Raw genomic sequence first — 13,375 nt, 5'->3', positions numbered from 1 at the left:
ATCCTTCCTTCCATTCACCTCAATGCCATGTTCAACATTTCCTCTCTCCCTCCTTTCCTTCCACTTCCATGTCCAACACTTTTTTTTCTCTCTGGCCCTTTACCACTCCTATGCAGCCTTTCCCTCCATTTTCCCATCCCACCCCACCCCACCCATATCCAACAATTCTCCCTCTCTTTCCCCTTGCAGCATCTCTCCTTCCCTCCCCCCACATCGAACAATTATTCCTCTGCCCCACCTAGCACTACCCTGTTTCACTCCCTGATCCCAACAGTGCTCTTGTCTCTCCCTCTCTCCCTGACCCCTCAAGCCACCTGCCAGCATGCTGTAGTTTTTTTTTCTCTCCCTCCCCCCTCCCCCCTCCCCCCAGCCACCCGCTGACATGCTGCACCTTTTTCCCCTCTCCCCCCCCCCCCGCCAGCCACCCACTGCAGTTTTTGTTCTCTCCCACCTCCCAGCAACCCACTGGCGTGCCGCAAGCCCTCCTCCCTCCCTTTCCATCTCCGCCGGGCAGCGCCACGGTCCAGCTCTGCATGTCTGCAATGGAGCCGCATCCACCAGCAAGCTGCCGCTACACGAGTGCTTCCTTCCGGCCAGCCTCACCTTCTCCGATACTCTTTCTGAAGAGGTGGGGCCAGCGCAGAGGAAGCACTTGTAGCAGCGTGCGGACAGCCCCGGCGCTGCGCAGCTCCGCTGAAGCAGCAGAGCTAACACCGCTGCTGGACGGGGATGACAGGGGAGAGAGCAGGGAGGGAACAAAACCTGTGGCGCGCTGGCAGGTGGTTGGGAGGAGGGAAAGCTGAAGTCGCGGTTTGGGTGTCTATGAGGTGTATCGTTGGTGGGTGGGCCTGAGCCCAAAGTGGGTGGGCCCAGGCCCATCCAGGCCCACCCGTGGCTACGCCCCTGGGGCCTACTACTACTTATCATTTCTATATCGCTACTAGACGTACGCAGCACTGTACACTTCAACATGAAGAGACAGTCCTTGCTTGACAGAGCTTAAAATCTAATTAGGACAGACAAACAGGACAAACAAGAGATAAGGGAATATTAAAGTGAGGATGATAAAATAAGGGTTCTGAACAAGTGAACAAGGGTTAGGAGTTAAAAACAGCATCAAAAAGGTGGGCTTTTAGCTTAGATTTGAAGACGGCCAGAGATGGAGCTTGACTTACCGGCTCAGGGAGTCTTTTCCACGCATATGGTGCAGCAAGATAAAAGGAACAGAGTCTGGAGTTAGCGGTGGAGGAGAAGGGTGCAAATAAGAGAGATATACCCAGTGAACAGAGTTCCCGGGGGAGGAATGTAGGGAGAGATAAGAGTGGAGAGGTATTGAGGAGCTGCAGAGTGAATGCACTTATAGGTCAATAAGAGGAGTTTGAACTGTATGCGGAAACGGATAGGAAGCCAGTGAAGTGACTTGAGGAGAGGGCTAATATGAGCATAACGACACTGGTGGAATAGAAGTTGTGCAGCAGAATTTTGAACAGATCGAAGAGGAGAGAGATGGCTAAGTGGGAGATCTATGAGAAGGAAGTTGCAATAGTCTAAGCGAGAGGTGATACAAGTGTGGATGAAGGTTCTGGTAGTGTGCTCAGAAAGGAAAGGGCGAATTTTGCTGATATTATAGAGAAAGAAACAACAGGTTTTAGCAGTCTGATGAATATGTGCAGAGAAGGAGAGGGAGGAGTCGAAGATGACCCCAAGGTTACGAGCTGATGAGACAGGAAGGATGAGAGTGTTATCCACAGAAATAGAGAATGGGGGAGGAGGAGAGGTTGGTTTAGGGGGAAAGATGAGAAGCTCAGTCTTGGTCATGTTTAGTTTCAGATGGTGCTGAGACATCCAGGCAGCAATGTCAGACAGACAGGCTGATACTTTGGCCTGGATTTCAGCTGAGATTTCTGGTGTGGAGAGGTAGATCTGGGAGTCATCCGCGTAAAGATGATACTGAAAACCATGGGATGAGATCAGAGTACCAAGGGAAGAAGTATAGATGGAGAAAAGAAGAGGTCCCAGGACAGATCCCTGAGGTACACCAACTGACAGTGGGATAGAAGCCTAAAGCTGTTCCAGTTGGATAGTCAATGCCTTAAAAGATAGAGGATAAAAGATTTTTTAAAGTTATTTGACAGCTTTTTGATTTATTTGGATAGCTTCTCATATCTAGATATATATCATGAAATAAAATTGAATATCACTAAAACAGCTTAAAAAATTATTGTACCTGGTAGAAACAGCAGTAATAACTCTGTAGTTTGTGTTAATGTTTCTACACTGTTCTACGCAATACAATAATACACGGCCAGATCTCAGTTAGGATATCCTGTTTCCTGATAGGTTCATCTTAACAGTTATAAACTGTCTTGGGAAGCCTGGTATTATAAAGATTGATTAATAATTAGGTCTGCCACCTCTGTTGGGCAGCGGAAGCCATGGGCTTTCTTCCATCCTGGAAAGAATTGCATATCCCCTCTAAATACTCAATTACCCCAACCCTGTATCTGCTCATGACAGTTTTAAACTGGGCAGTAGCAAACACTCCAATTAGAAAGTAGAGGAGTGTGGTAGCCGTGTTAGTCCACTCTTAAGGTTATCAATAGAAATCAAACAAAATAAAACATGGAAAAGAAAATAAGATGATACCTTTTTTATTGGACATAACTTAATACATTTCTTGATTAGCTTTCGAAGGTTGCCCTTCTTCGTCAGATTGGAAATAAGCAAATGTGCTAGCTGACAGTGTATATAAGTGAAAACATTCAAGCATTACGATGACAGTCTGACAGGGTGTGAGGATGGGGGTGGGTAGGAGGTATGCATGGGGACATCAAAGCATATCATTGATATTCTAACAGGATGGGTGTGGATAGGTGAGGGGTGGAGAGAAATACAGCTTTATGGTTTATAATGGGCTAGGAACCCCAGATCCTTGTTAAGTCCTTTCTGTAGGGTGTTAAAATATTCAATCATTCTAATTTCAAAGGTCTTACGTTCTTGTATGGTTTTAAAGTTACCTTTCAGGATTCTCACTGTGAAGTCACTGGTACAGTGTCCTGGTCCTGTAAAATGCTGACCAACAGGGGTGGGAACCCTACTGGCACCAGTATTGTTCATGTGATGTCTATGTAAATTGAATCTTGTCTTAAGCATCTGGCCTGTTTCTCCAATATAGCATCCTTCGTTACATTTTTTACACTGAATGATATATACCACATTGGAAGATGAGCAAGTGAAAGATTCCTTTATGTTGAATATCTTTCCTTTGTTTCTTTCCAATTAGAAAGAAACCCAGTATTCAGTAGATATAGTAAGATAGTTTATTAGGATCAGCTTCTCACCCAAAGGCAGTACAGGCAACCAGGTATTCATATGGTAGAACAGCACTTCACGACACGTCTGTCTCCAGCCTTCTGAAGTCTTCTGATCCTAATACCCTTCTGACTCCCCTTTTTATACCATTTTGACCTTATTCATTCCAATGGACCCTAGCTTTCTCACCAGAGCTCTTTGCCCTTATCAGTTGATTAGAATGACTTCACATGTTCCCAAAGTCTAAGTATAAACAAATTATGTTTAGGACAACATCTGCGAAGAAATAATGTCACAGGTCATTTTGCCCTCCTCAGCTCCCCCTCCCTCTACTTGCACCTGACCCATTACTAACTCTTGCATTAGCCAAAACATCTTCACTCATGACTTCTTGCAGGTGCCAGTCCCAGGATTGTTGACAAGAGCAAATGCCCCCTCCCTTGCCAGCTCTCTGGGAACTCACTTCAGCATGAGTGCAGTGAAATATATTTTGTATCAGAGATGATTTTTGATTTTAAGAGGCCTAGCTCTTAGCCTGAGCCATTGGCCTGTATTTCATTGAGAGCAAGTGACAGTATATTTCTACAAGATGGAATATATTGTAAGAAAATAGAAGTAAAATTAAACTCTCCTTTAATTGGGGCACATGGAATCACATCTTCACCTCATCTGTTTTGTAGAAGACAAGTTTAAATTTTAGATACACAAATGGATTATGTTTTAAGCATGTTTCAGGAACAAGTAGTTTTATAAGTCAAAATAATAAAAATATTTTGTTTCATGCAGATCTCTCATTTGTTTAAACATAACTAACTATTTTTTTTAATTTATTTATTTGTAATTTTGCATTTAACACACAAGCACAGACTTGCATAAGTAACATAAGAACAATATCAATTAAGGCATAACTATAGGAAATAAAGAGGGGCATAATCTAACAGAAACGCCTATCTCCATGGGCGTTTATCTCTGAGAACGGGTCCATGAAGGGGCGGACCCAAGCGTATTTTCGAAAAAATTAGACGTCCATGTTTTATTCGCCAAGTTGTGAGCTGGGCGTTTTTGCTTTTCAGCGATAATGGACAATGAAATCGCCCAGCTCAAAAACGAATAAATCCAAGGCATTTGTTCGTGGGAGGGGCCAGGAGTCGTAGTGCACTGGTCCCCCTAACATGCCAGGACACCAACCAGGCACCCTAGGGGGCACTTTTACAAAAACAGAACAAAAGGTAAAAGAGCTCCCAGGTGCATAGCACCCTTCCCTTGTGTGCAGAGCCCCCCAAATCCCCCTCAAAACCCACTGCCCACAAGTCTACACCATTACTATAGCCCTAAGGAGTGAAGGGGGGCACCTACATGTGGGTACAGTGGGTTCGGGGGGGGGGGTTGGACGACTAAGCATTAAGCAGCACAATTGTAACAGGTAGGGGGGGGATGGGCCTGGGTCCACCTGCCTGAAGTCCATTGCACCCCCTAACAACTGCTCCAGGGACCTGCATACTGCTGCCAGGGAGGTGGGTATGACATTTGAGGGTGAAAATAAAAAGTTGTGAAACATCATTTTTTGTGGTGGGAGGGGGTTTATGACCACTGGGGGAGTCAGGAGAGGTCATCCCCGATTCCCTCCAGTGGTCATCTGGTCATTTAGGGCACTTTTTGGGGCCTTATTCGTGAAAAAACAGGGTCCAGGAAAAGTGCCCTAAATTCTAGCTAAAAACGCATACTTTTGTCCCATTATCTGTGAAATGCGCCCATCTCTGTTCGGCAGATAACCACGCCCCAGTTCCGCCTTCGCCACACCTCTGACACGACCCATCAACTTTGTCCGCATCCGCGACGGAGTGCAGTTGAAAACGTCCAAAATCGGCTTTCGATTATACCGCTTTATTCGTTTTTGTGAGATAAACGCCCATCTCCCGATTTAGGTCGGAACTTGGGCGTTTTTCCCGTTCGATTATAAGCTGGAAAGGCAATTAAATTCTCTTCTTAGACCACTAAATAACGGGGGAGAATCCAGAAAGTTGAGAAGAACACATTATCATAATAATTCAAAAAAAGAAAAAGGCCTGGACGTAAACCACGGTATATTATACATTTCTCTCAAAACTTTCACCTGGGGATCACTGGGCAATTTTCTTTAAATCTACAAAACTCTTAAGCTGTTCCGGGTAATAAAAGGTATACTTAATACCTTTATATTTTATCAGACATTTACAAGGATAAGATAATAGGAAAGTAGCACCTAGTAACTTAGTCTCTTCCCTCAATGCTAGAAATTTCCTACGCTTATCTTGAGTCGTTCTTGTTACATCTGGGTATATCCAGACACGGGCACCCAGAAATTCTTTTAAGGCATTTCTAAAATACAATTTGAAAATAGAATTAACATCTCTTTCAAAAACAAAGGATACCAACAGAGTGGAACGTGTTTGGACTTCCGTCAAAGTCTGTTCCAAGAATAAAGTCAAATCTTGTAATCCAGTAGGTTGTACAACTTGTTTCTCTAATTTTCTCTTTTGCTCCTCTGTTTGCGGTATTGGGAGATAGTATAACTTGTTAATCGGAGGAATCATATCAGAGGAGAAATTGAGAATTTCGATCAAGTATTTTTTAAAGAGTTCAAGAGCACTCAATTCTTGGATCTTTGGAAAATTTATTATTCTCAAGTTAAGTCGCCTATTAAAATTTTCTAACTGATCTAATTTGTTATGCAAAATAATTTTGTCCTTAATCAAACTCTCCATTGTATTTTTTAAAGTATTAATATCTCGTTGAAAATCATTCCTTTGAGAGTTTACCTCTTGACGTACTTTCTCTATTGATTCATTGAGAGTGTCGACTTTAGCTACCAGGGAAGTAGTTTCTGAAGCAGTTTTAAATGCAACATTGCCCAGATACTACGCAGGGTCACCTCTGCGGGAGTCGAAAGCTCCTGATGTAATTCCTCTGCAGCCATTCCGGGAGAGGCGCGCCGTCCAGCGAGTAATTCTCGGCGCCACCTTCGGACGTCATTGAAAACTCCGCCTCAGCCCTAGTCTCTGCAGGGCACGGAGGAGGATTAAGATCGGGCGAGGAAAGGGTGGTGTCATGCCCCAAGGGAATCGTTGCTCCTCTGATCATTCCCGTAGCAGGGCTCCTCTGCTCCTTTTCCCGCGGCGTACTTGTAGTGAAGCCCTCGAGAGTCATCTGGACTAACCGGGCAGGCTCCGCTGTGGACGGCAGGCGTTTGACCACCCCCTTTCGTTTGGTATGTGGCATTTTAAAGGGTAAGTAGTAAAGAAGAAATATTTAAATGTTTAAATATATCAAACAAAAGGAAATCCAGAGAGCCTCGAGGAGCTCCAGCAAGCCACGTCCGCCATCTTGGCTCCCCCCCCCCCCCCCCCGTAGACCTAAACATAACTAACTTGTAACACACACTGAGGCATATTTTCAATGCACTTTGACTTACAAAGTTCCATGGAGGGACATTTTCGATATTGACATCTAAGTCCGACTTTGGACGTTTTGCACAAAACATCCAAAATCTGAATAGGAAAGAAAGTCATTTTTGAAAAAGAAAAACGTCTATATTTTATTTATGTATTTTTTAAATACTGTTTCAAACAAGGTATTGTGCTTTGGACATTTTGTTTTTTTGGTCCATTTAAAAAAAGAAATAAAAAAGAGAGGAAAACATAGAAAATCAAACTTTTGCGATGTAAGAGGAGTCAGCATTTTTAGCACACTGGTCCCCCAGACATCCCAGGAGAGCAATGGGGCACCCTAGGGGGCAGGTTCTGTGCACTTCATAAAAATGCTCCCAGGTGCACATCTCACTTTTGCACCCTTATCTTGTCCCTTGAGCCCTACGAAACCCACCTAAAACCTACTGCCCCCCTCCCACTGTACACCACTACAATAGCCCTGTTGGGTGAAGGGGGCACCTATATGTGGGTACAATGGGGTTTTGGTGACTTTGGGAAAGGTCACAGTTTCCACCACAGGTAGAGGGAGATAGGGACCTGAGTCTCCCACTCCATAGTGCACTGCACCAACCACTACACTACTCCAGGGACCTGCATGCTGCTCTAATAGACCTGGCTATAACATCTGAGGCTGTCATAGAGGCTGGTAAGTCATATTTTTATTCACATTTTTGGGGAGTGGGAGGGGGCTGAGTGACCACTGGGGTAATGGGGTCATCCCTAATTCCCTCCAGTGCTCATCTGGTGCTACCTGAAGTAGAGATAGTCTTGTGTTAAGCACATATTATTTAATATCTTTCTTTTAAATAGTAGTAATAAACAATATTAAGTGAATTTTTATAATATACCACAGCATTCAACAAAACAAAAGGAACAAGTTCCCACAAACCATTTTTCTTTTTTCATCAGGCAGGCACAGGGGAAAAAAAAAGATTTGAAATGCTCCCAGCTTTCAACTTAATTCATGTTAATGTGGGATATAAATGTAGACAAGTAAATAGATAGATAGGAACTCTGAATGTTGAGTACCTTTGCTCGAGAATATACCACGAGCTAGGGAGACCCTATAACCAGCCCATCCAAATACACTGATTACGATTTATAACAAGTTTCTGTTCTACCTATGGTTATCAGTAGAAATCAAACAAAATAAAACATGGAAAAGAAAATAATATGATACCTTTTTTATTGGTATCATTTTATTTTCTTTTCCATGTTTTATTTTGTTTGATTTCTATTGATAACCTTTAAGAGTGAACTAACACGGGTACCACACCTCTCTACATGTAGAACCCCAAAGAATATCAAGATTCTGGAACCCTAAAGAGTAACAAGGTTCCAGGCAGAATCTCAAAGAGTAGCAACGTTCCACGCAGAACCCCAAAGAACAGCAAGATTCCGGAATGCTAAAGAGTGACAAGATTCCACGCAGAATCTCAAAGAGTAGCAACATTCCATGTAGAACCCGATCTGGAAGAAGGGCAACCTTCGAAAGCTAATCAAGAAATGTATGAAGTTATGTCCAATAAAAAAGGTATCATCTTATTTTCTTTTCCATGTTTTATTTTGTTTGATTTCTATTGATAACCTTTAAGAGTGGACTAACACGGGTACCACACCTGTTCTACCTATGAAAAGTTATTCTGTTATTATACTTCCTCTGTGTATGCTGCACAAGCCTACATGTTTAAAACATAAGTGAAACGGAATAAAAATGCTACCAACAATAAAGAACAACAACGTGGATGCAGCAGCTCATAAGCTTGTTTGCTTTGAGTGTACTAGATGATGGATGGCTGCGTGGGGAAGGGGAAATAGAGATTTGACCTAAGTGGCTTCAACTGTGTGACGTCATGCCGTCTGTATCAATCAATCCTTGTTCAGGCTCATCCAGTTAATGAGCATGCGCAGGAGCCCGTCAGCACTCTCCGCTCAGCTCCTCCCCCACCCCGCCTCATCTGAATATTGAGCATGCGTATTGCGTAGGGGCCCGGCGGCTCTTTTGCTTTGGCCAATCCTGTTAACGGGCACGAGAGAGGCCCGGAAGTGGGCGTGGCGGTTCCCATTGGTCTCTGAGGTCTCGCGCTGTGCCAAGATGGCGGCGCTGCAGCGGCTGAAGCAGTTTGACGCGTATCCCAAGACCCTGGAGGATTTCCGGGTGAAAACCTGTGGCGGCGCCTTGGGTGAGGGATCGGTGACAGGGCTCTGGGTCTGCTGGACTCGGTTTCTGCCCGGGGTTTTACGTATTGGTGGCCTTTTCTGCCCAGGGTGTTAACAGGCATCTGCTCTACTAATCAATTGTTTCCACTCAGGTGCCGCTTTCTATAACTCCTGAAAAGTTCTTTATTGCTAAAATTGTTTCAATATGTCTAAAAATGCCTATGAAACTCCATATTCTTGTTTGTGCTAGTGGCTAGTGTAAGGCAGACCTCTCCAGGGCAATTTTCCATTATAAAAATAATTATCTACTAAATATTGGACTATTGTATTGCAATAGTATACATAAAGTTGTAAGAAACATTAATGCAAACTGCAGAAATAGGCATGTATTACTGGTATTTATTTATTTATTTATTTATTGCATTTGTATCCCACATTTTCCCACCTCTTTGCGGGCTCAGTGTGGCTTACAATAAGATATGAATAGTGGAAATACATTTGTAACAACTTGAATATTGTGAACATTGGGCAGAGTTGTGTGAGACATGCGATTATCATTAGGAGTATAACAATGGGACATCAACATGGAAACATAAGGAGGAGACAGTGGGACAATTGATTACGGGATGAGGGATCTGAAGTGGATGTATGTTGCATTGATGAACAGTGAGTATGGACTCTATGTGTTTTGGTTCTTTCCGTAAGTTTGCTCAAACAGGTGCGTCTTCAGTAGTTTTCGGAAGGAAGCTTGTTCGTTAATCATTCTTAGGTTGCGCTACTAGGGTTGTGCAGCGCTGTACAATTTAACATAGGACAGTCCCTGCTCAAAGAGCTTACAATCTAAAGGACAATCGGACAAGTAGGGGTTGTCAAACTGGGGCAGTCTAGATTTCCTGTCAGTCTGCTGCCCTTCACTGTCTTTCTACCCTCATCTCCCCTTACGTTCCCGCCCGTAACCTCCATTCACAGGATAAATCCCTCCTCTCAGTACCCTTCTCCACCACCGCCAACTCCAGTCTCCGCTCATTCTGCCTCGCCTCACCCTATGCTTGGAACAACCTTCCTGAACCCTTACGCCAAGCCCCCTCCCTGCCCGTCTTCAAGTCTTTGCTTAAAGCCCACCTCTTCAATGCTGCGTTTGGCACCTAACCCTTACCGTTCAGTGAATCCAGACTGCCCCATTTTGACTGCCCCTATCAGACCGACCGTTCACTTGTCTATTAGATTGTCAGCTCTTTGAGCAGGGACTGTCTCTCTTTGTTAAATTGTACAGTGCTGCGTAACCCTAGTAGTGCTCTAGAAATGTTAAGTAGTAGTAGGTGCCGAAAGCAACATTGAAGAGGTGGGCTTTGAGTAAGGATTTGAAGATGGGTAGGGAGGGGGCTTGGCGTATGGGCTCAGGAAGTTTATTCCAAGCATACTAATTACTAGTATTAAGTACAAGGAGCAGAAGATTTCAAGTAGGCATCAAAGGACTCTCAAAATTGTAATTTTTTGGAAGAGGGACGCATGTTAAACAAATAGGCTTGTTCATATTTCTTAAACAGAATAACCCAATTCCAGCAAATGTACACTGTAAGATTTGTGTTGTCCTTCCAGTGATTGATAATCACTTTCAAAGCAATGGATAATAAGTCAAATAAAGGTTTGTCTTCATCTGTAAGATCAGTTACTAAGAGTGAAGATTTTCATATTAGGTGTTTTAAAGATATTGGTTCATGAAGTTTGAAGATCTGTGAAAGTTCTTTCCAGATGTCTTACCAAAATAAAGTAATGAATCGGAGGTAGGGTATTATTATGGATTAAGAACTGGTTGAAAGATAGGAAGCAGAGAGTAGGATTGCGTGGCCAGTATTCTCAGTGGAGGAGGGTAGTTAGTGGGGTCCCGCAGGGGTCTGTGCTGGGTCCGTTGCTTTTTAATGTATTTATAAATGACCTAGAGATGGGAATAACTAGTGAGGTAATTAAATTCGCCGATGACACAAAATTATTCAGGGTCGTCAAGTCGCAGGAGGAATGTGAACGATTACAGGAGGACCTTGCGAGACTGGGAGAATGGGCGTGCAAGTGGCAGATGAAGTTCAATGTTGACAAGTGCAAAGTGATGCATGTGGGTAAGAGGAACCCGAATTATAGCTACGTCTTGCAAGGTTCCGCGTTAGGAGTTACGGATCAAGAAAGGGATCTGGGTGTCGTCGTCGATGATACGCTGAAACCTTCTGCTCAGTGTGCTGCTGCGGCTAGGAAAGCGAATAGAATGTTGGGTGTTATTAGGAAGGGTATGGAGTCCAGGTGTGCGGATGTTATAATGCCGTTGTATCGCTCCATGGTGCGACCGCACCTGGAGTATTGTGTTCAGTACTGGTCTCCGTATCTCAAAAAAGATATAGTAGAATTGGAAAAGGTACAGCGAAGGGCGACGAAAATGATAGTGGGGATGGGACGACTTTCCTATGAAGAGAGGCTGAGAAGGCTAGGGCTTTTTAGCTTGGAGAAGAGACGGCTGAGGGGAGATATGATAGAAGTGTATAAAATAATGAGTGGAATGGATCGGGTGGATGTGAAGCGACTGTTCACGCTATCCAAAAATACTAGGACTAGAGGGCATGAGTTGAAGCTACAGTGTGGTAAATTTAAAACGAATCGGAGAAAATATTTCTTCACCCAACGTGTAATTAGACTCTGGAATTCGTTGCCGGAGAACGTGGTACGGGCGGTTAGCTTGATGGAGTTTAAAAAGGGGTTAGATAGATTCCTAAAGGACAAGTCCATAGACCGCTATTAAATGGACTTGGAAAAATTCCGCATTTTTAGGTATAACTTGTCTGGAATGTTTTTACGTTTGGGGAGCATGCCAGGTGCCCTTGACCTGGATTGGCCACTGTCGGTGACAGGATGCTGGGCTAGATGGACCTTTGGTCTTTCCCAGTATGGCACTACTTATGTACTTATGTACTTATGTACTAAGATTTGGGCATTCAAAGATGAGGCAAGTTAAGGTTCCAACTGATGATTTACAGGACCAACATAAATCTGAAGAACTAGAGCCACAAAGCTTAGCTTTTCTTGATGTCTGCAAGGAGCGATGAAGCAGGAAAAACGAAGATTGGGAGACGGATGAGGACAGCGTGGAGCGTGGGTCTTTCGACCAAACCAATCTCAAAGATCATCAGACCTTGAATATCAAGTTCCCATACTACTTGTTTGAAAACTATAGTTTTCAACAAACTTCGCAGCACTATTCCTGGGCATTTGCTAGAATTTTTGATGTAATACTTCACATTTTTTTGTTGTTGTTACATTTGTACCCTGCGCTTTCCCACTCATGGCAGGCTCAATGCGGCTTACATGGGGCAATGGAGGGTTAAGTGACTTGCCCAGAGTCACAAGGAGCTGCCTGTGCCTGAAGTGGGAATCAAACTCAGTTCCTCAGGACCAAAGTCCACTACCCTAACCACTAGGCCACTCCTCCACACATTCAAATAGATAACCAATAAACTGGTTGAAATGGAAGAATTGTGTTTTGTTCTCTAAGCCAGCTCATTCATAATAGTGCTCTTAAAACGTTTACTCATTTATAGAACAATTTTCATCTTTCCAATTCTCAATTTCTACAACGGGTTCAATTGTGCTGTGAAGTTTGTTGAAAGAGGAAATTGTGGCTGAAATAACAGGAGATAAATGATCCCAATATTTAGCTTTACCATCGATACTGGACAAGATGTAGAGAGGTAAAGGTGTACAAAGTTCCTTTTCAAACTAAAATCGTGTAGAGTTGTGAGTGGAGAAATTTGAATTATACCAATGATCTTTATTTAAGATAAAGGCAGAGTGATAATGTATGAAATCCGGGAAATTAACACCTCCAAGAGGTTTGGGTAATTTTAGAATTTGTAAAGCAATCTGAGATGGTTTAGATTTACAAAGAGATAGTGATAAAGTTCTGTCTGTGTTTGAAAAGGACTGAGGTAAGGCAATAGGAAGCATACTATGCATATAATTAATTATAGGAGCAAAAATCATCTTTGTCTATAATCTTCCCCACCAAGTTAAGAATAGAGGAGACTAGCCAGAAATTGTTGTCTTAACAGTGTGTAAAGTGTGATTGATATTTTTATCTATAGTTTCTTGAATGGTTCTTCCTAGGTATATTCCTAAATATTTAATAAATGGAGTTTGTGTTTTGAAAGGAAAGTTGGAAAATCATTGTTGTGTAATGTCTTGATGTAAGGGGAGTGTGGCAAAATTGGGGGTTTTTAAGCCTGTGAATTGTAATAATATTTTAATGCAGTGTATATTTCTTCTTTGGTCAGCAGGTGGTTTTTTTTTTCTGTTTTAAAGCTTGTTGCTGAAAAGACCGTTTTCTTTTTCAGTTTTAACCCTGTGGGGAAGGCAATCTGCAGTGCCATTGGCCAGATATTTTCAAAGTTGGTGCT

At 43.0% G+C, this 13,375-nt stretch overlaps 1 protein-coding gene across 2 annotated transcripts in view; it reads left to right on the top strand.

Moving 5' to 3' along the window:
* The first annotated feature begins 8,874 nt into the window (after positions 1 to 8,874).
* ERGIC3 (ERGIC and golgi 3) overlaps positions 8,875 to 13,375 on the top strand; it is a 60,366-nt gene continuing 55,865 nt past the window's right edge. For both annotated transcript variants that reach the window (XM_030211391.1, XM_030211392.1), the window contains exon 1: positions 8,875 to 8,962. In XM_030211391.1, the coding sequence (XP_030067251.1) occupies positions 8,875 to 8,962 (88 nt within the window). The remainder of the gene's footprint in view (positions 8,963 to 13,375) is intronic.

The sequence above is a fragment of the Microcaecilia unicolor genome, chromosome 8 (genome assembly GCF_901765095.1).
Source record: "Microcaecilia unicolor chromosome 8, aMicUni1.1, whole genome shotgun sequence".
NCBI lineage: Eukaryota > Metazoa > Chordata > Amphibia > Gymnophiona > Siphonopidae > Microcaecilia > Microcaecilia unicolor.
The sequence above is the reverse complement of the archived record's forward strand: the minus strand, read 5'-3'. Positions and strand labels throughout refer to the sequence as shown.